Source organism: Mustela nigripes, chromosome 16, assembly GCF_022355385.1.
Source record: "Mustela nigripes isolate SB6536 chromosome 16, MUSNIG.SB6536, whole genome shotgun sequence".
Classification (NCBI taxonomy): domain Eukaryota; kingdom Metazoa; phylum Chordata; class Mammalia; order Carnivora; family Mustelidae; genus Mustela; species Mustela nigripes.
The window spans coordinates 16,082,046-16,105,731 of record NC_081572.1 but is presented as its reverse complement, the minus strand read 5'-3'; the positions used below and the strand labels follow the sequence as shown (position 1 = coordinate 16,105,731).

General features: G+C 35.8%; 1 protein-coding gene across 1 annotated transcript in view; it reads left to right on the top strand.

The window, feature by feature from the left end:
* The window catches only part of EFCAB13 (EF-hand calcium binding domain 13), a 98,801-nt gene that overhangs the window by 39,982 nt on the left and 35,133 nt on the right, over window positions 1-23,686 (top strand). The window contains exons 6-9 of the mRNA XM_059379097.1: window positions 6,680-6,751; window positions 17,746-18,240; window positions 20,632-20,769; window positions 22,233-22,304. Of these exons, the coding sequence (XP_059235080.1) occupies window positions 6,680-6,751; window positions 17,746-18,240; window positions 20,632-20,769; window positions 22,233-22,304 (777 nt within the window). The remainder of the gene's footprint in view (window positions 1-6,679; window positions 6,752-17,745; window positions 18,241-20,631; window positions 20,770-22,232; window positions 22,305-23,686) is intronic.

The following is a 23,686-nucleotide window of genomic DNA, read 5'->3' as shown; positions in this document are numbered from 1 at the left end:
CGTGGAGCATAACAAATAGCATGGAGGACAAGGGGAGATGGAGAGGAGAAGGGAGTTGAGGGAAATTGGAAGGGGAGGTGAACCATGAGAGACTATGGACTCTGAAAAACAATCTGAGGGTTTTGAAGGGGCAGAGGGTGGGAGGTTGGGGGAACCAGGTGGTGGGTATTTGAGAGAGCACGGATTGCATGGAGCACTGGGTGTGGTTCAAAAACAATGAACACTGTTACGCTGAAAATAAATTTTAAAAATTAAAAAAAAAAAGATAGCCTAGGACAATTTAATGAGAAATTTCTAAAATTGTATTTTGGTATGTTTGATAAAAATCTAAGAGAAAAATGGATTTATTTTCTTTTCAAATTTAACTCTCTTTTCCAGTAGTTATTTCTTGTCTGTGTAGAGATAGTTTCTGTAGTGTTAAGGGCATTGGTTTCACAAGTTAGGAGACCTAACTTTCTTGAATTAAAAATTTTTTTAGATAGCTTTGATTACATAATCTTCCTATGTTATTCAGTTACTCTGCAAAACGTAGATATCTTTTAAACATTACAAATATATTTAGCAGATGTTTTGTATTACATGTTTACATGTCATGAGGAGGTGGCTGATAATAGTGGGCTGATAAATTATTGATTCTTTGATTATCCATTCATTTAGTCATTTAATATCTACTGTGCTTGGAACTGTGCTAGGTGATACACAGATGAAAAGAACACACTTCTTATTCCAAAGGACCTCAACGTTCTAGTGTGGAAAGAGTCAAGTAAAATTAGAATAATAATGTTGTATAGAAAATACTATTATAGGATGTAGCTAGGCTTCAAATGTATCCTGGAAGCACCAGGGAAAGATTATCAGAGAATGTTATATCTGATCTAAATCTTGAAGGATCAGTAGGGGTTAATTGGTTGAAGGTGGTAATGAAGAATGAGAAAGATATTTTAGACTGAGGGAATAGTTTGTATAAATATGGCAGAAAAATAATCAGACATGACTTTCAATGGACTTCCACTGGTTTTTGTCATATGTTAGTGGTAGCTTTATAGGGGGCCCTTGGTTGCTGAAATGTGGTGTGAAGATAGAACCAGGCTGCATGGATTTCTTTCCTTTCCTTTCCTTTCCTTTCCTTTTCTTTCTTCCTTTCTTTCTTTTTCTTTTTTTCTTTTTTTTTTTTTTTTTGAGATGGAGAAGAATTAGAGGGGCAGACAGAGAATCTTAAGCAGACTCCACACCCTGCATAGAGCCTGATGTGGGGCCCAATCTCACAACCCTGAAATCATGACCTGAGTCAAAATCAATAGTTGGTCATTTAACTGACTGAATCACCCAGGCACCCCAGGCTACATGGATTTTACTAGGTAGTCATTTATGGTGGGTTCTGGGTTGATAGACATAGTTGAGGGACATTCCGAGGAATGAAGATATCCACAAAATATGGATTTTAAAGATTAACCTCAAGCCATATTATTAAATAGTCTTTAGGGCACAAGTCCACCTATATCTGGTCTTTCCCCCTTTGCATTTTAGTCAGAATAATCTTCTTTTTAAAAAATACACACCTTATCATGTTCCCTCCCTACACAAAATCTAAAAATACTTATTGGGATGAAGATCCCTTTAATGTTGTGGTCAAGGGTTTGCAATATCTGGCCTTTACAGTAGGGCTCCAGCTTTGTCGCAGACCACATTCTGCTTTGCTTACTGTGCCTTCACAGAGTTTTGGTTGTATGCCATGCCTCCTCCTGCCATAGCTTTTGCATATGTTCTTTTCTTTCCCTGGAACATTCTGCTCCTCCTAGTTAATTCCTACTTCTACTTTAGATTTAAACTCAACTCTATAGGGATGTTTCCATGGCTTCTCTGTCGAGCTCAGATTCTCATATCACTCTCAGAGCCCTAACCACAATTGCAATTTTTATTTCTTATTGTTTTATTAAGACATGTATCTCAAATAATAGCACTAGGAAAGCAGATATCATGTCTACTTTTTGCTCACTATTGTATCCTCAGTACCTATTAGTACAGTGCTTATATTACATATTAACTGCTCAACAAATATATGTTGAATGAGTTAATAAGTCTCACCCTTTACTCCATCTCCTCTAACCAGACAGAACAAGATTTCTTCACTATGTCATTTTGATAAGCTGGTTGTGACCTAAGATAAAATTCTTCACAGGGAAGGTCCTTGTCTTTTCACTAGGAAAATCATTTTTATAGGTTTGTTTGATTATGGAAGTTAAAGCCTATTGGGAGACACCTAGTTTGAGCAAAAAGGTAAACTAAAGTACTCTGTGTAAGTAAAAACAGGAATTTAGATTACCATAGTGGCTAATTGGCAGCTGGAGGAAGAAGATTAAGGGCAGCTAAGAGTGGATTGGGGGGGTCCTACAATCAGTAGAGAGTAACTATAGGCCTCGGGACAATAGTTTGATATTGCTGGTTGTACTATAAAGAACTTCCATACTCCAATTAATTGCAAGATATCTAGTAAAAGTTGGTTATGTACAATAGCCTTGTGTTAGTAGTGTTGGTGGGATTCAAAGGAGAAAGATCTATAGGTTCTGTGTTAGGTAAGCTTTTGGTGGAGAGACTTATAGCACCTATAGAATATGATGATGTAAGTGAGATGGACAGTCCAGGAGAGTAGAAGAAATACAAATCAATTGCAAGAGTGTAAACCACTCAGGAATCCTCAAATTTTGGAGGGATGACTGATTTATGTTCATATCGTGTATGGTCTGGGATCTGAACTATTTAATTTAAATATTAAAGGAAAGAATGCCAAAGACCCCAGGATGCCAGAATTCTTGGATTACCTATGTAGGAGATATGCATTCTTCTGTAACAGAATTTTGAAGTAAGGAGTGATGTAACTAGTAGAAGGCATAACACCCTGTTATACATACTGTTTAACTTCTTGTTTTTGTATTTTCTTTGTTTTTTTTTTTGAGTAATAATGGTATGTGGAGAATATGTTCATTTTATGAGTATTCACAATGAGAGGGAAGAATTACATCACTGGAATTTGCAAGGAAATCCAACAAGCATTTGCTTCATTAAGATATGGCAAGAGAAATATGGGAAATAACTTGTCGAGAGTTCTGGGAGTGTCAGGTAGTTTTGTTTTTGAAATAGGATATTTTGGTGCAATAGTTTTTTTCTCTTATGGTGATTAATAATCTGATAATTTAACTGGGTGAAAAGTAGTGACTAGTGTATTTTTTTTGATAGAGGAGGTTTTTTATATTGTGGAGCTGTTGTGAAGATTGTGAAAATATAGTATTAATAGTCACTTAACACCTTCAAAGTAATGTTGCCCTGAATATGACCTTGATGATTAGGATATTTTTTTTTTCACAGTAGATATTTATATTTTCTAGGTTGAATTTCCTCCTGAAGTACGTATATGAGAATGGGAGGCTGTTTTGAACTTACCTTATGAAATAAATTGTGTCTATATCTATACTGATTGCCTCAGTCTCATCTAGGAATTATTCATTAAGGTTCTGATAAGCCAGATAGGAGCCAGAATAGTAATTTCAGATTCTGTAATGCTTCTTTGGCCACCAGGGACTATTTAAATAGATAATTTAATTTAAATTTGTTTGGGAGGTTTGTGATAGATCTGTTTTTGTATAGAAGCATGAAATAAATTTTGAGCAAGAGCTAGTGAATCTATAGTTAGCTACTGCATTCTCACTGGTTGATACTGAACCTCTTTCCAGAGAAGGTAGTTTTTTAAGTGGAGAGCGGTTACAGATAATATGTCCTTCTCCATTGGAGTAGCAGTTGATTTCTTATGCATAGACTGAAGAATAAACCTAGTGTTTTTATAGGTAGGGAAGTCAGCTCCTGGTCTTTTTCACCTTGGATGTCAAGCAAAGTCAAACATTTGGAGGCAAGAACTATTGGGAAAAGCATTTTCTACCTATGTACGCAATTGGAATGACATATTTAAGGTCACTGCCTCTGAACCCATTCTCTGTCATACACTGTCTAAGAAGGAAAATGGTCTTAGACAAAGGCAAGGGCAGGAATGATAGGAAACTATACTTATGAGCGCCGGACACATAGAAGATGCTAAATAAATGGTTTTCTGCTATCCACAATGTGGACATTACATTATTCTTTACAGCCTTCAGTTTGTTTTATTCATTCAAAAATAATTTTGGGGGCACCTGGCTGTCTCAGTGGGTTAAGCTGCTGCCTCGGGCTCCGGTCATGATCTCAGGGTCCTGGGGATCAAGCTCCGCATCGGGCTGTCTGCTCAGCAGGGAGCCTGCTTCCCCCTCTCTCTCTGCCTGCCTATCTGCCTACTTGTGATCTCTCTCTCTGTCAAATAAATAAATAAAATCTTTAAAAAAATATTTTTTTAAATTTTCAGCATAACGGTATTCATTATTTTTGCACTATACCCAGTGCTCCATGCAATCCATGCCCTCTCTAATACCCACCACTTGGTTCCCCCAACCTCCCACGCCCCACTGCTTCAAACCCCTCAGATTGTTTTTCAGAGTCACAGCAAATATCATCCTCAATGGGAAAAAGCTTGCAGCCTTCCCGTTGAGATCAGGAACATGACAAGGATGCCCACTCTCACCACTCTTGTTCAACATAGTATTAGAAGTCCTAGCAACAGCAATCCGACAACAAAGAAATAAAAGGTATCCAAATTGGCAATGAAGAAGTCAAACTCTCTCTATGCAGATGACATGATTCTTTATATGGAAAACCCAAAAGACACCACCCCCAAACTACTAGAACTCATACAGCAATTCAGTAACGTGGCAGGATACAAAGTCAATGTCCAGAAATCAGTAGCTTTCTTATACACTAACAATGAAAATACAGAAAGGGAAATTAGAGAATCGATTCCATTTACTATAGCACCAAGAACCATAAGATACCTGGGAATAAACCTAACCAAAAAGGTAAAGGATCTGTACTCGAGGAACTATAGAGCACTCATGAAAGAAATTGAAGAAGACACAAAAAGATGGAAGACCATTCCATGCTCTTGGATCGGAAGAATAAACATTGTTAAAATGTCTATACTGCCTAGAGCAATCTATACTTTTAATGCCATTCCGATCAAAATTCCACTGGTATTCTTCAAAGAGCTGGAGCAAATAATCCAAAAATTTGTATGGAATCAGAAGAAACCCTGAATCGCTAAGGAAATGTTGAAAAACAAAAATAAAACTGGGGGCATCAAAGCTTGATTTCAAGCTTTACTACAAAGCTGTGATCACCAAGACAGCACGGTACTGGCATAAAAACAGACACATAGACCAGTGGAGCAGAGTAGAGAGCCCAGATATGGACCCTCAACTCTATGGGCAAATACTCTTTGACAAAACAGGAAAAAATACACAGTGGAAAAAAGAGAGTCTCTTCAATAAATGCTGCTGGGAAAACTGGACAGCTATATGTAGAAGAATGAAATTCGACCATTCTCTTACACCGTGCACAAAAATAAACTCAAAATGGATTAAAGACCTCAACGTGAGACAGGAATCCATCAGAATCCTAGAGGAGAACCTAGGCAGTAATCTCTTTGATATCAGCTACAGCAACTTCTTTCAAGATATGTCTCCAAAGGCAAAGGAGACAAAAGTGAAAATAAACTTCTGTGACTTCATCAAAATCAAAAGCTTCTGCACAGCAAAGGAAACAGTCAAGAAAACAAAGAGGCAACCCACGGAATGGGAGAAGATATTTGCAAATGACAGTACAGACAAAAGGTTGATATCCAGGATCTATAAAGAACTCCTCAAACTCAACACACAAAACAGATAATCATATCAAAAAATGGGCAGAAGATATGAACAGACAGTTCTCCAATGAAGACATACAGATGGCTATCAGACACATGAAAAAATGCTCATCATCACTAGTCATCAGGGAGATTCAAATTAAAACTACATTGAGATATCACCTTACAGCAGTTAGAATGGCCAAAATTAGCTAGACAAAAAAAAAAATAATTTTTAAGGGCTCCTGGGTGGCTCGGTTGGTTAGCATCTGCCTTTGGCTCAGGTCATGATCTCAGGGTCATAGGATGAGTCCTGCATTGGGCTCCCTGCTCTGCAGGGAGCCTGTTTCTCCCTCTGCCTCTGCCTCTCTCCCACTCTCTCTCTCTGTCTGCCTCTCTGTCACTCATGAATAAATAAATAAAGTCTTAAAAAATAATTTTTTTTTTATTTTTTTTTTTAAGATTTTTTATTTATTTGACAGACAGATTTTTAAGTGTTGCTAAGTAGATACTTTGCCAGGCATTGGGGAAACAAATGACACCTTCTCTGCTCTTGAAGAGTTCATGATCTAGTGAGGAAGACAAGAGTTAAAACTTGAAATTCTGCCTATGGTAAACTCTCAGAAAAAGTGTTTTTTAAAAAATATCCTGATTACCTAGCTTTCAGGCTTAAAAGGTGACTAATTTCTTTTGATGGGAAACTCTTAATAAGGAGAAAAGAAAATAATGGTCTTCATCTTACATTTCAATGTGTACTGAATTATTAATTCGCAATTCCAGTTATTATTCAAAACCTATAATAGCTGGCCGTCCACTCCGCATTCCACACATCTCTGTTATTTTCATACTAGAATAGGTTGGAAGTGATATTTATATTCAAAAAAAGAAAGACACCGTTTGAACTTATTCTTTCTATTACAGGTAACCACAGGGTGGATATTAGAGATATTATATTTACTTTGGATGAACTACAGCACCAGTATGAGGGTTTTTGTAAGTGAGCTCTTATTGCTATGATAAGCTTTGTTTATCATACAAGTTTTAAAGCCTTCTCTGAAACCATTGCTCTCTTAAATTAGGGAGGTAAGGTTTAATATCCTAAATATACCTAATTAAAATTGGTTACATAACTATCTCTTAATTTTCTACTTTTATCTTTCCCTTAGTATTTTTTTTTAATACAAAGTAAACTTTAAAACAAAATAGTAACACTGAAAAAAGATATTTAATTTGCAAATCTTGGGTCATTTGAACATCCTGATACTGACAGTTAAACATTTTTAGTATATTCTTCACTGTCATTCATGATTTAGTTCAGTTTTTCTTCATTAAGTACTTTTTAAATCTCTTCCTATTATACATCTTGTCATTCCTTATTCTTTCTCTAATTTGTTCAAGTATCTTTTGACCAATATTATCTATGTATATAATTTTAAGGATTATACAGTTGTAATAAGCTTACAGCAAATAAAACGGTCTCTGATCTGTTCATTTCCTCAGCTTCTCCAGAGGCAAACATTTTAAATATTTTAGAAGATTACTTGACATTTGTCTTCATGACAATAAAAAACATGTTGTAATTTTACTTGTTGATTTTTAAAATTTGGGGTAGATGTAGTAAATTTCCTAATTATGAAAAATAAGGATTTAGCTGTTTTATCTTCCTTATCTTCACCATATCCACTTACTCTTCCCATACCTATCCACACTCCCAATATAGTTACATGGAAATTTGATTAAGTTTTAATTCAGAATTTATGCTAGTAGGTTTATGTGAACACTGTTCATAGCTGAGCTATATAGTATCTTGTGGTTACTTTTATTTTCCTCAGAAAATTTTTCCCTCTTTGAATTAATAATTGTCTTTTTAATTTATTTGCTTGATCTTAAATATATTTATTTATTTATTCACTTATTTAATTTAAAAGGGAGATGCGGGGGAGGGCAGAGGAAGAGAGAGAGAGAATCCTAAGCAGCCTACATACCCAGCATGGAGCCCAATGTGTGGGGCTCAGTCTCATGACCTTGAGATCATGACCTGAGGTGAAATCAAGAGTCCAACAAATGCTTAATTGACTGACTCACCCAGGTACCCCTATATGCTTGATTTTTTAAATTAAATTATTTTTATTAACATATAATGTATTATTTGCCCCAGGGATACAGGTCTGTGAATCATCAGTCCTACACATTTCACAGCACTGACCATAGAAAACACCCTCCCCAATGTCCATAATCCAGCTACCCTATCCCTACCCCCCACCCTCCAGCAACCCGCACTTTGTTTTATGAGATTAAGAGTCTCTTATGGTTTGTCTCTCTCCTGATCCCATCTTGTTTCATTTTTTCCCTTGCTACCCCCCATAACCCTCGGCCTGCCTCTCAAATTCCTCGTATCAGAGAGATCATATGATAATTGTCTTTCTCTGATTGATCTATTTCACTAAGCATAATACCCTCTAGTTCCATCCATGTTATTGCAGATGGCAAGATTTCATTTCCTTTAATGGCTGCATAGTATCCCATTGTATATATATACCACATCTTCTTTATTCATTCATCTGTTGATGGACATTTAGGTTCTTTCCATAGTTTGGCTATTGTGGACAGTGCTGCTATAAACACTTGGATGCATGTGCCCCTTCAGATCACTACATTTGTATCTTTAGGGTACATACTCAGTAGTGCAATTGCTGGGTCATAGGGTACCTCTATTTTCAACTTTTTGAGGAACCTCCATGCTATTTTCGAGAGTGGCTGCACCAGCTTGCATTCCCACCAACAGTGTAGGAAGGTTCCCTTTTCTCCACATCCTTGCCAACATCTGTCATTTCCTGACTTGTTAATTTTAGCCATTCTGACTTGTGTGAAGTGGTATCTCACTGTGATTTTGATTTGTATTTCCATGATGCTGAGTGATGTGGAGCACTTTTTCATGTGTCTGTTGGCTATCCAGATGTCTTCTTTGCAGAAATGTCTGTTCATGTCTTCTGCCCATTTCTGGATTGGATTATTTATTCTTTGGGTGTTGAGTTTGATAAGTTCTTCATAGATTTTGGATACTAGCCCTTTATCTGGTATGTCATTTGTGAATATCTTCTCCCATTCTGTCAGCTGTCTTTTGGTTTTGTTGACTATTTCCTTTGCTGTGCAAAGGATTTTGATCATGATGAAGTCCCAGTAGTTCATTTTTACTCTTGCTTCCCTTGCCTTTGGTGATGTTTCTAGGAAGAAGTTGCTGCTGCTGAGGTCGAAGAGGTTGTTGCCTGTGTTCTCAAGGATTTTGATGGATTCCTGTCTCACATTGAGGTCTTTCATCCATTTTGAGTCATTTTTTGTGTGTGGTGTAAGGAAATGGCCCAGTTTCATTCTTCTACATGTGGCTGTCCAATTTTCCCAACACCATTTGTTGAAGAGACTGTTTTTTTTTTCTTCCCCATTGGACATTCTTTCCTGCTTTGTCGAATATTTGTTGAGCATAGAGTTGAGGGTCCATGTCTGGGTTCTTTGTTCTGTCCTTCAATCTATGTGTCTGTTTTTGTGCCAGTATCATATGCCTTGATGATTACAGCTTTGTAATAGAGCTTGAAGTCCAGAATTGTGATGCCACCTGCTTTGCTTTTCTTTTTCAACATTCCTCTAGCTATTCCTGGTCTTTCTGACTCCATATAAATGTTAGGATTATTTTTTCTATTTCTTTGAAGAAAATGGATGGTATTTTGATAGGAATTGCATTAAATGTGTAGATTGCTTTAGGTATCATAGACATTTTCACAATATTTGTTCTTGTAATCCATGAACATGGAACATTTTTCCATTTCTTTGTGTCTTCTTCAATTTCTTTCATGAGTACTTTATAGTTTTCTGAATACAGATTCGTTGTGTCTTTGGTTAGGTTTATTCCTAGGTATCTTATGGTTCTGGGTGCAATTGTAAATGGGATTGACTCCTTAATTTCTCTTTCTTCTGTCTTGCTGTCGGTGTATGGAGATGCAACTGATTTCTGTGCACTCATTTTATATTCTCACACTTTACTAAATTCCTGTATGAGTTCTAGCAGTTTTGGAATGCAGTCTTTTGGGTTTTCAACATAAAATATCATTTCATCTGCAAAGAGCGAGAGTTTGACTTCTTTTCCAATTTGGATGCTTTTAGTTTCTTTTTGTTGTCTGATTGCTGAGGCTAGGACTTCTGTTACTACGTTGAATAGCAGTGGTGATAGTGGACATCCCTGCTGTGTTCTTGACCTTAGGAGAAAAGCTTTCAGTTTTTCCTCATTGAAAATGATATTTGCTGTGGGTTTTTCATAGATGACTTTGATGATATTGAGGTTTGTACCCTCTATCCTTATACTTTGAAGAATTTTGATCAAGAAAGGATGCTGTACTTTGTCAAATGCCTTTTCAGCATCTATTCAGAGTATCATATGGTTCTTGTTTTTCTTCTATTAATGTATTGTATCACATTGATTGATTTCTGGATGTTGAACCAAGCTTGCAGCCCAGGAATAAATCCCATTTCATTATTGTGAATAATCCTTTTAATGTAGCGTTGGAATCTATTGACTAGTATTTTGGTGAGAAATTTTGCATCCATATTAATCAAGTATATTGGTCTGTAATTCTCCTTTTTGATGGGGTCTTTGGTTTTGGGATCAAGGCAATGCTGGACTAAAAAATGAGTTTGTTAGCTTCCCTTCCGTTTCTATTTTTTGGAGAATAGGTATCAGGAGAATAGGTATCAATTCTTCTTTAGATATTTGGTAGAAGTCCCCTGGGAAGCCGTCTGGTCCTGGGCTCTTGTTCGCTGGGAGATTTTTGCTGACTGCTTCAATCTCCTTACTGGTTATAGCTGTGTTCAGGTTTTATATTTCTTACTGGTTCAGTTTTGTTAGTTTATATGTCTCTAGGATTGCATCCATTTCTTCCCGATTGTCAAATTTGCTGGGGTAGAGTTACCCATAATATGTTCTTATAATTGTTTGTATTTCTTTGGTGTTTGTTGTGATCTCTCCTCTTTGATTCATGATTTTATTTATTTGGGTCTTTTCTCTTCTTTTTGATAAGTCTGGCCAGGGATTTATCAATCTTATTAATTCTTTCAAAGAACCAGCTCTCAGTTTCGTTGATTTGTTACTGTTCTTTTGGTTTCAATTTCATTGATTTCTGCTCTGATCTTTATGATTTCTTTTCCCCCGCTGGGTTTAGGCTTTTCTTTGCTGTTCTTTCTCCAGCTCCTTTAGGTGTAGGGTTAGGTTGTGTACTTGAGACCTTTCTTGTTTCTTTAGAAAGGCTTGTATTGCTATATATTTTTCTCTCAGGACAGCCTTTGCTGTTTCCCAAAGATTTTGAACAGTTGTGTTTTCATTATCATTTTCATTTATGTTGCCATGAATTTTTTAAAAAATTCTTTAATTTCCTGGTTGACCCATTCATTCTTTAGTAAGATGCTCTTTAGCCGGTATGTATTTGAGTTCTTTCTAAGTTTCCTCTTGTGATTGAGTTCTAATTTGAATATTGTGGTCTGAAAATATGCAGGGAAATTTCCCAATCTTTTGATAACAGTTGAGACCTGAATTGTGACCTAGGATGTGATCTTCTGGAAAATGTTTCATGTGCACTAGAGAAGAATATGTATTCTGTTGCTTTGGGATGGAATGTTCTGAATATATCTGTGATGTCCATCTGGTCCAGTGTGTCATTTAAGGCCTTTATTTCCTTGTTGATCATTTACTTAGATGATCTGTCCGTTTTGGTGAGGCAGGTGTTAAAGTCCCCTACTATTATTGTATCATTGTCAATGTGTTTCTTTGATTTTGTTATTAATTGGTTTATATCATTGTCTGTTCCCATGTTAGGGATATAGATATTTAAAATTGTTAGATCTTCTTGTGGGACAGACCCTTTAGGTATAATATAGTGTCTTTCCTCATCTCTTATTGTAGTCTTTGGCTTAAAATCTAATTTATCTGATACAAGGATTGACACCTCACCTTTCATTTGATGTCCATTAGATAAAATAGTTTAAAAATGTTAAAATAGGAAATAAGAAAGGTTAAAAAAATAGAGTGAGAAAAAAATTAAATTAAAAAAATTAAACTTTGAAAGACTAAAGGATCATGAGAAAAAAACCATAAATTTATGTTGCTTCCTCCTAACTTGGGAGTTCTGCTGTTCTCATTGATCGGTGAACTTGGTCTTGGCTGGATATTCTTAATGATCTTCTGGGGGATGGGCCTTTTGCAGTGTTTCTCAGAAGTCTTTGCCCAAGGCAGAATTGCACTGTCCTTATCGGTGGCCAGACTAAGTAATCTGCTTGGGTTCACTCTCAGTAGCTTTTGTCCCCTGAACACTTTTCTTACAGCTTTGGAGGATGGGAATGAAGATGGCGGCCTCCAAATCTCTGGCCCGTAGGAACCAAGAGCTCAGGGCCCCACTCCTCAGTGCGCCCTCAGAGAAAAGCAGTCAATCAATCCCATCTCCCTGGTCTCTGGCCCTACTTTGAGCTCACTGAGCCTGTGAATGAGAGTTTCTATCTCTGGTGCATGGCCCTGTTTGGACTCCAAACCCAACAATTTCCTGCTGCATGTTCCCATGCTGCTGCTCCCAGTGGAGGAAGAGGGGCTCTCACTGGAACCTCCACTTGTGGGGTCCCTGCTTGAACACCAGTGGTCTAACTGTGCCTTGGATCATGGTTTAAGGTAACACTGAGCTGAGAGCGCACTCCTGGGTTCTGTCTCTGCAGCCAGCTTCCCTGCTCCAATACCCATGAGCTCTGCCACACTCAGGCACCCCCAGTCTTTCAGTGACCCTGGGGGTCCTGACACCACACTGTCCCCGTGAGGACTCCACCCCACTTTTAGCCTCTGGAGCGACATCCCTCAGTGGAGCAGACTTCTAAGAGTTCCTATTTTGTGCTCTGCTGCTCTCTCACTTGCTCTGAGCCAGCTCCTCCCCCTGTGGTCTGTCTTCCCATTGCTTCACATTCACTTCTCCATATGTCCTACCTTCTGGAAAGTAGTCAATTTTCTGTTCCTAGAATTGCTGCTCTTCTCTTCTATCTCCTGTTGAGTTTGTAGGTGTTCAGAATGATTTGATAACTACCTAGCTGAACTCCTGGGACCTGATAATATTTCAGTCTCCTACTCCTCCACCATCTAACTCCCCTCACCCCCCTGGATCAAGTATTCTTAGCTGCATATTTTTATTATTTAGCACCCTGAATATATCATGCCAGTCCTTTCTGGCCTGCTATGTCTCTGTGGATATGTCTGCTGCCAGCCTAATGTTTCTACCTTTGTAGGTTATGGACCTCTTGTCCTGAGCTGCTTTCAGGATTTTTTCTTTGTCTCTGAGATTGGCAAGCTTCACTATTATATGTCGAGATATTGATCTATTTTTATTGATTTTCGAGAGGTGTTATCTTTGCCTCCTGAATGCCTGCTACCACCCCCAGATTAGGGAAGTTCCCTGCTATAATTTGCTCCAACATACCTTCTGCCCCCCTCTCTCTTTCCTCCTCTTATGGGAGCTTAACTATTCTAATATTCTTTCACCTGATTATATCACTTATCTTTTGAATCCTCCCATTGTGATTGAGTAGTTTATCTCTCTTTTTCTTGACTTCTTTATTCTCCAACACTTGGTCTTCTATATCACTAATTCTCTGTTCTGCCTCATTTATTCTAGCAGTTAGAGCCTCCATTTTTTATTGCATCTTATTAACATCCTTTTTGATTTTGACTTGATAAGATTTTATTTCTCCAGAAAGGGATTCTCTAGTGTCTTCTATGCTTTTTTCAAACCCAGCTAATCTTTTATAATCATTATTCTGAACTCTACTTCTGACATCTTACTTACATCCATACTAATTAGGTCCCTGTCAATTGGTACTACCTCTTGTTCTCTTTTTTGTGGTGAGATTTTTTGTGTTGTCATTCTATCCAGAGAAGAATAGATGAATGAGAGAACAAAATGCTAAAATGGCAAAACTGCCCCAGAGAAATATACACTAAACAAACCAGAAGAGACCTGAAACAAACAACATATATATATATATGTCTCTCTCTCCTCCTATCAAACAACGTATATATATATATGTTGTTTGTTTCAGGTCTCTTCTGGTTTGTTTAGTTTTATATATATATATATACATATATATATATATATGTATATATATATATATATGAGAGAGAGAGGAAGAAAGAATATAGAGAGAGAGGTGAGCAGAACAGAGCAATACATTGGATCCTCTGTGTGTGCTTTGGTCTGTTTTTTAGAAGAAACTATATCCCAAAATTGTAAAGAAGGAAAAGGAGATATGTGTGTATATATATGTGTGTGTGTGTGTGTGTGTGTTTATATTATATATTATATTATATGTATTATATATTATATATAATAAATCCATAATATATTTTATTTTATGTATTTATATGTTAACTCATATTATAAATATAAATTATAATATACATCATATAAAATTATATATATTATATTATGTAATTTTTATATATCTTGATATATAATATACAAAATAGATTCAAAAATAAAATACATTGAAATGATAGAATGTAACTATAAAGATGAAAATTATAAAAGACTTAAAAAAAGAATATAATCAGGTAGGTAAAGACAACAAGGCAGTATACTAGATTCTGTATGTATTTCGGTCTGTCTGTTAGAAGAAACTGTATTCCAAAATTGTAAAGAAAGAAAAACTTATGTATATATCATTTCCATTCAGCATGAATAACTTCTTTTAGTAAATTTTTTAAAATAGTAAATCTACTAAAAATGAATTAGCTTAGTTTTTCTTCATATGAGAATATTTTTATTCTCTTTAATGCCTGAAGGATATTATCATTGGATATAGGACTCTAGGTTTACAGCTTTTTCTTTCAGTATTTTTTTAAAAAGATTTTATTTTGGGGGCACCTGGGTGGCTCAGTGGGTTAAAGCCTCTGCCTTTGGCTCAGGTCATGGTCTCACGATCCTGGGATCTAGCCCCACATCAGGCTCTCTGCTCAGCAGGGAGCCTGCTTCCTCCTCTCTCTCTGCCTGCCTCTCCACCTACTTGTAATCTCTGTCAAATAATTAAATAAAATCTTTTTAAAAAAAAGATTTTATTTTTAAGCAATTTCTATACCTAATGTGAGGCATGAATGTACAATTCTGAGATCAGGAGTCCCATACTCCACTGACTGAGCCAGGCAGATGCCCCTCTTTAAGCACTATAAAATTTTATTTCTTTACTTCTGGATTCCACAATTTCTGATGAGAAATCTGATATTATTCAAATCATAAAATGAATTGTTTTTCTCTAGTTGCTTTCAAGGTACTTGTCTTTAGTTTTTGGCAGCTTGATTTGATTTGTTTCGGAGTAGATTTTTTGAGTTTATTCTATTGAGATACATGGTGCTGCTTGAATCTTTTTGCCAAATTTGTAGGTTTTTTTTGGCCACTATAACTTCAAATATTTGTTCTCCATCACACTTTTTCCTGTCCTTCTGAGACTCCACTGACACAAATGTCAGCCCTCTTTCATATTGCCCCACAGGTGTTTGAGACTCTGATCATTCTTTTTTTCCTCTGGTTGTTCAGATAATTTCTATTGATCTATCTTCAAATTTATAAACTCTTCCTCTAATGATTCCATTCTACTATTGAGCCTGTCTGGTAAGTTTTTTTCTTTTTTTCCTTTTGTTATTATATTTTTGAGCTTTAAAATTACCATTTGATTCCTCTTTATGTCTTTTATGTCATTTTCTTTCTATTAATTTCAAAAATGTTTTTCTTTGTATGTTGGAGCATTTTTATAATAGTTGCTTTGAAGTCTTTATCAAAAGTTCCAACATCTTTGTCATCTTGGTTGTGTTGGCATCTATTGATTGTCTTTTCCAAAGCAGATTGAGATTTTCTCGGTTCTTCATATATGAAGTGATTTGAATTAATATCATGGACATTTTGAATATTAAGTTATGAGACTGTGGATCTTAACTCCTATGGAAAATGTTGACTTGTTTTTGTAGAAATTTCACTCAGTTTGGTTCAGGCTACAAGTTTCAATCAGTTTTCTATGTTTAGTAGTTTCAATGTCAGTTTGTTTTTCACAGCCTTTACAGTACTATTCAGATATGTGGGATATCCAGTAGCCCACCTGGGACCTAGATGGTGGTTTATCCTGGAGTTCAGTTCTCAGAATTTATGGTATACTGTTTAGTATCAAATCCAGTAGCTCAGGGTGAACCCAGTGTTATGAAGTTACTTTCCTGAGCTGCTCTCCCTTCACAATTTACTTGGTGCTTTATAGTCTCCTAGAGCTCCTTTAAATAATGTTATATTTGGTTCTGATGCAGCTGAATTACTTGGAATCAGTTTGGTCCTTTTGAAGCTTGCTTTTTAAAGCTTTTTAATGATGATCACATAGCTGCTTTTAGGCTAACTTAGCTCTACTACTAAGGCAGCATTCTTCAGATGAGTCTACTGGAGGCCCCATGTATTATATGATCTTTCTTCTCTGGTTGATGGGATCAGAAATCATTCTCAGTTCTCAGGGAGCTACAGGAATTGTCCTAACTACAATTTTCTGGTAATTCTCTCCTTGTCCTTGGGTAATATCTTCTCATGTATGTGCAGATTAATAACCAGCCAAAGAGTTAATGCTAATCTCCAGAACTCAGCAGTTCTTTCTTCTTTGGCACTCTACTCCCATATTCTAGATTCTTTAGCCTTCCTCATATCTCTCTTATCTTATCTCTCTTTCCTCTACTCATTCAGACCAGCATGCTCTGTTCAGGTTTTACTCTCTTATGCTATGACATGGAAACTACTTCCAGTCAGTAAGTTGGTACAGTTGTAGGGTTTCTAGCTTGTTTCCCTTCTTTAGAGGATTATTTAGTCCTGTGCTACTTATTGTCCAATGTATAAAAACATTTTCATCCCACATAAATTGTCCAGTTTTTTAGTTATTTAAGTTTTGAGGGTAAAGTTGGTCTCTATTGCAGTGTCTTAGCCCAAAGCAGAAGTGTCAGACTTTTTTTTTATCCATTCACTAGCCTATTTCTTTTTGATAGAACTTAGAGATCCATGTCACCATCTTTAAAGTTTTCTAAACTTTTTACACCTACAACTAATACAATGTTATATGTCAATTTAAAAAAACGAATTAATTTCAAAAAAGATTTCCAGACATTGAAAATCCAAATATTTTCATTTTTCATTTTAAAACACACTAAAGTTTTAATTTTAATTTTAATTTTTCTAAGTGAAGTTTTAATTTTTCTAGGTAAAATGACTTCTTAGTCAAGATTACTGCTACTATGTTGAAGTTTCTTGTTTTTCTTTGACTTTACTTGATGATCTCATAGAGTTGTTTTGATGACCAAGTAGTATAACATTTGAAGTTCTTTAAAATGTGTTATTCAAATGTGACATACTATTCTGAGCCATCAGGTGAACTTTATAAATGAAGCCCTAGTGAGATATTATATTAATTTTTTCTAGAAATGTTATTTTATATACAGTTATTTTACCCCCACAAGTACTGAGAATCTTTAGAAGAGTAAATATTTGTATTCTGATTTTATAAATAAAAATTTCCACACTACAACTTCCTTTTAGTTTGGTATGCCAATAACTAAGGGAATTGTAGCTATATTTACACATCAGCCTATTATCTTTCAAACCTGACAAAGAGTGGGAAATGAGAACTATGTACTTTAGGAGGCTGTCACTTTTTGATTTAGTGTAACTTTGAATAGCTTTGGATGGAGAAACTTAAATCTATTAAACCAGAAGAGTATATTTAACCTAGTTAATAGTTCAGTCTTTTGGTTATTACCTCTGTAATTTTTTAAACATATTTATTTTATATTTAAGCAACTGATAATTTGTTGAAGAGCTTCAATGAGGTCTTAGTTATTTAAAAAAAAGCTATTTCAAATTTTGCAGGTAAATGAAATAATTAACTATGTTTCTCTTGCTTAGCAATTATGGAATGGTCAGCCTTGGATGAATCTACTTCTAACAGAAAGTTATCAAATATTTCAGAATGCTATCTACAGTATAGGAAGAAAAGTGCTTTATCTTCCAGACTATTTGAACCATCATTATTCCCGAAGTTAAATGGAAAAAACCTCCAATATCATAAAATTATGGAGGATAATGATTACCTTGAATATAAAAGATCAAAAAATCCTTTGCAAATAAAAAAATTCCCAAGTGGGATTGATAGCAGCAATATAGGATTCCAGGAACTATATTCAAAGGATGGCATAAACTTTAAGAAACATTCAGAGAAGATTGAAATTCATGACTCAAAGTCTATACCACATAACCTGAAGAGGATTACAAGCCTCAAAAAGTCTCTGGATAAAAGTGATATATTTAGGATCCCCAGACTTCAGAAGCCAGATGTGAGAAGGCATTCTAGCCCCCTAAAACAGGTTTCATCAAAGGAAAAAACTGCAATGAATGCTCTGGGTCAGTATCTTATATGTAAGTCAAAATCTAGGTCCTTGAGTTCTTGAGTTATCAAAGAAATGAGCTGAATTAATCAGTTATTAGATAGTTGTATGCATTTCAGTTGTCAGTACTTTTGAGTAACTGCCCCTTCTGGTCTATTAGGCCAATGCATATAACACTGTGGTTTTGACTGTTGTGCTTTTCCAGATGCTCCCTTTTTCAGATTCCTAACTTTGACCAAGAAGCTTACTCAGAAATTAACCGGACTGACTCAAGTTCCCTAGAAAATAGAAGGCCTGTTTTCTTTTGGAAATGGCTATTTTATCATTTACTTAACAAAGTAGGTAGGAAGTCTATGTGAAAAATTTGCTCAGGTTCTGTAATTTAAAGCTATGGTATCCATATCCCATATGATAAGATAATGCTTCAGATATTATTTCCTATGGATGTGGGAATATCAAGAGAAAATTAATATTATACATCTCAGCTGCCCTGGGCTTTATAGTCTTCCTCAAAGATAAGTAAGGCTTAAAAACACAGACCTGTACCCCTGGGGATAAAAATATATGTTTATAAAATAAAAAATTTAAAAAAAAAAGATAAGATTTCCCAAATGATACATGTTTTTGTACTTCTGTGATACCTCTATCACAGAAATACTGCATATAGAACTTAATTAAATACTCCTTCCTGTAGTCCTTGACTGAAGTTACTTAAGTTATGTTTATTTTCTTTAAAGAAACATAGTGACCTTTTTATTGCACTTCATATTATGTGTAATTGTTAAAATGAGTGCTTAGTGAAATATTAATGATTCATACACAGTAATGCATGTTTTCAATAACTCAGTTGGAAAGGGAGTGTTCTCTATTAAGGAGGCACAACGATGTTTGTTTGAGTCCTTTACCTATGCCCTACTATTACTCTGTGCCTCATTCCTATTTCTGAGTTCTTTATATTCCAGGAAGAATTAAAAACCTATGAAATGTGTTAGCCTGAGTTAAAGAAATAGCCTAGAGTTAAAGGAATAATGGAATAGTAAGCATTTACCCAGTGAATAGAGGACTGTGGAAGAAAGTGGTTATTTATCTTCCTGGTGTCACTAAAATCAAATCACCTACCATTGCCATGCTTCATGTTCTGTGTATAGAGAAGTGTGAAATATGGTATGACTTCCAAAATAAACTGATGATAATTGAACGTCTATGAAATGTGACTGTCACTTGATTTACATTTTAAAAATTATTAACTTTTCATTTAAAAATAATTTTCAAATCATAATTACACAAAGGTAAAGACATTTTTATATAGTCTTCATCTAGTTTTCCCAGGTGTTAATGCACTGAACAAGGAAATTAACACTGATATAATATTACTAACTACTCTGAAGACCTTATTTGATTTTTTTCATTTGTTCCATAAATGTTCTTTTTAAAAAATTGACATACAATGTATTATTTGCCCCAGGGGTACAGATCTGTGAATCATCAGGCTAGACATTTCATAGCACTCACCATAGCACATACCCTCCCTAATGTCCATAACCCAGCCGCCCTATCCCTCTCCCCTCCCCCAGCAACCCTCAGTTTGTTTCATGAGATATCTGGTTCAAGGTTTTATTCAGGATCTCAGATTACATTTAATTGTCATGTATCCTAAGTCTCCTCAGATCTGGGATAATTTCATGACCATGGCACTTTTGAAGAGTATTGACTAGTTATTTTGTATAATGTCCCTCATTTGGATTTTTCCTTGTATTTATTCATGAATAAGTTCAGGTTATACATTTTTGGCTGGAATATCACTAAAGTGATATTGTGCCCATCTCAGTGCAGGATATCAGGGGGCCCATCATGGCCATGCATATCTGCTTCTAAAATGTTAACGATTTCGAAGATTGTGAACGGAAAGTATGGTAGACCAGTGGAGCACTGAGCATTATACACAAACAATGAATCACAGGACACTATATCAAAAACTACTGATGTACTATATGGTGACTAATGTAACATAATTAAAAAAAACAAGAAGAAAATAATAAAGTGATGGGAAGGGCACAGAATCTCATTTTTTGCTTGGAATCCTAGAATTTGAACACATTAGTGTTATGATCTCTTGAACTCATATATTATATTTTAATCAGAACCAAGAAGCATTGGCTGAGCAACTTGAACAGGTTGTTCCTCCAAGCAAATAGTTCATAAATGCTTATAGAATTTTCAAGATTGTTTTCTGTTTGAACTACAAGGGAAATATTTACAACAGGAATATGAAGAAAAAGCAGTCCTGTGAAATAATAAGTAGATAAAACTTGCTTTTTGATTACTAGATAAAGATTTTGGGTGCTAATTGTTGCTTAAGACACATAAATCCTGTAGCTGAATAGTACTTTACATTTTGTACATTTAGAAAACATCTGTGAAGCTATCCATAAACTCCAAGAGAATTACATTGCTGCAGAAGAACTTCAGTCCATTTTGCCTTCACTAGGAATTACTTTATCAGACAAAGAGCTCAAGAAGATTGTGACAGATACTACTCAGAATGGTGAGACTGATAATGCCAAACTTCTTGAGAAAATTAGGTAGTTTTATGGATAGTATTAAATGATGGAATAAGTTCATTCAACTAATAATGGAGCAGAATGGGCCATGCTAAAGAAGATTCTAAAAGAACAGATACAAAAATGGAAAATAGTATTTTTTAAAAAGTTGCTGGAAAGTCTGACCTAATGGATTGGTTTGGAGGAGCTAGGCCTTTTTATATCTCAATTGTTTATGTGGGACTCCATGACTATCTCTTAGCTATACCTTCTAGTTTGGAACATGTACTTTGGAAGTCTGATCCAGTTGTAGGGAGGTTTAGGCAATAAAACTACAATATCCAAAGGGTACAAAAATCTCTGAGCAAATAGCCCAAGGATCCAAGAAGAAATCATTAGAGATTCCAAAATGGAGGAGGAGTGCTACAGCTAGGAATTTAGGGCTATGCTTCTTAAACAAAAAGGCAGTCAGTTAGCATCTAGAAGATGTTAAATGGCATCTCCCAGTCACCAGCCTAAGTTCAAGGCAGAGTTTAAGTTTCCAGGAAGGGTTGTTGTATTAGAGAAGTTGTTTTATCATTAGTTAAGAACTGCCCATAGCAGAAGTTTAGTTGAGGAGAAGGCAGAGGCAACATTTTGGGAAAAGACTGACTTGGGAATGTCTTAGAAATGAATTCTTAGAACCTAAGCAAAATTTCCTAGCTAAGGTAAATAGAAAAGAAGATTTGTTTAAAAAAAAAAATCTCAGGAATAGGTGCTACTAAAATTATTGAGCCCTTTCTTTTCTTTTCTTTTTTTTAAGATTTATTTATTGGACACAGAGAGATCACAAGTAGGCATAGAGGCAGGCAGAGCGAGAGGGGGAAGCAGGCTCCCCACTGAGCAGAGAGCCCAATGTAGGACTTGATCTCAAGACCCCGAGATCATGACCCAAGCCGAAGGCAGAGGCTTAACCCACTGAGCCACCCAGGCACCTCTATTGAGCCCTTTCTGTTGCTTATCCGGATTGGTATGATCACTGTGGAGGCTTTGTACCTAAAAATAGAAAGTTATTTGGATCAGCTGGATGTAGGAGGTAGAGATGGGGACACTTGGGTCTGTAAGGAGTGGTTAGTATTGTCAAGGTGTCTTAATGGGAAGCATATTGAGTGGGTTTTCATGATGGTATGAAATAGACACTAATTTCTCATGGTCCATCTGTATGGGCACTTTTCCTTTTTCCTATATCTATCAACAACTGAGTACCTAACTCAGTCCATTGCACTTAATCATAGATATTTAAAAATTGTTAAGTAATTGTTGAAATGAACTGACCTAATTTAGAAAGACTCATCTAGGGAAACAAAATATGAAGACTCAATAGGATGATGATGAAGTGAAGGGGAAGTAATTCTTAGTTGTATTAAAAAACAAATTCACCGTTTATGCAAAAACATAATAATGCATAATCCAACTCTTTATTTTACAGAAAGTGGAATGGTGAACTTAGATGACTTTATGAATGCTCTTTCCATGGAGCAAAGTCCTCCTGAATATGATGGTAAGTGGGAAGTTTATTTTAAAATGATTTGGAGGAAAGAAACAGGTTGAAAAGAGTTAGGTTCGACTGAACTGAGTTTGCTTTTTGGATAGATACTTAATAGTCTTGAAATTCTCAGGCAAGCCATTTGCCAGTTTGTTAAAGACTTGCCCTGTCAAGGTAATAATAGCTAACTTGCTTACCTCCCAGAGTTGTTATGTGGATTTTAAAAACTGTAAAGTACTACATAAATGTAGAGTAATAGTAAGGAAATGAGATGAGATAGGTAATTAGCTACATTCTTAGTAATTGATGGGTAATTTTATTTTTTTTTAATACTTTTTTCCTTTATTTGTGAGAAAGAGAGAAAGAGAAAAAGACAGCACAAGCAAGGGGAGCGACAGGCAGAGAGAGAAGTAGGCTCCCCACTGAGCAAGGAGCCTATTGATGGGATGGTGCGGGACTCTATTCCAGGACCCTGGGATCACAACCTGAGCTGAGTCACCTAGGTGTCCCTGATTTTTAATTTTTTGTAAAGGACTTGTTTAAATGAAACATTGGTTTGGTTTGCCTTTGTTTTAGAGCATTTCTAAAAACAATTCTATTGATGTACAATTTACATACATAAAATTCACCTGTGCAATTTTTATGAAATTTACAAACATATAACTATAACTACAATCCAGGTTTTAAAAAATTTTTCCTTGCAGTGATTTTATTTTTTATACAAACAATTAAATATTTTTCAGCAAGATTAAAAAATAAAAGATAAGGCTTATTGTTTATATTTCCTTTCATATATTCATATGCTAAAGAAGAAAGATACGCTTTTTGTTTCTTCCTAAAAGATTTCTCAGAGAAGGGAAAATTCATCCAAAGGAAAGATTTTCTATTATACTTAGATAAAAAGTCTCCTGTTGGGGCACCTGGGTGGCTCAGTGGGTTAAGCCTCTGCCTTTGGCTCAGGTCATGATCTCAGGGTCTGGGATTGAGTCCTGCATTGGGCTCTCAGCCTGCTTTCCCCTCTCTCTCTGTCTCTCTGCCTACTTGTGATCTCTGTCAAATAAATAAATAAAATCTTTAAAAAAAAGTCTCATGTTAAAAGCTACTTCATCATTTGTCCTTTGTTTTTTTTTTTAATTTATTTTTTATTTATTTTCAGCGTAACAGTATTCATTATTTTTGCACCACACCCAGTGCTCCATGCAATCTGTGCCCTCTCTAATACCCACCACCTGGTTCCCCCAACCTCCCACCCCGCTGCCACTTCAAACCCCTCAGATTGTTTTTTAGAGTCCATAGTCTCTCATGGTTCACCTCCCCTTCCAATTTCCCTCAACTCCCTTCTCCTCTCTAACTCCCCATGTCCTCCATGCTATTTGTTATGCTCCACAAATAAGTGA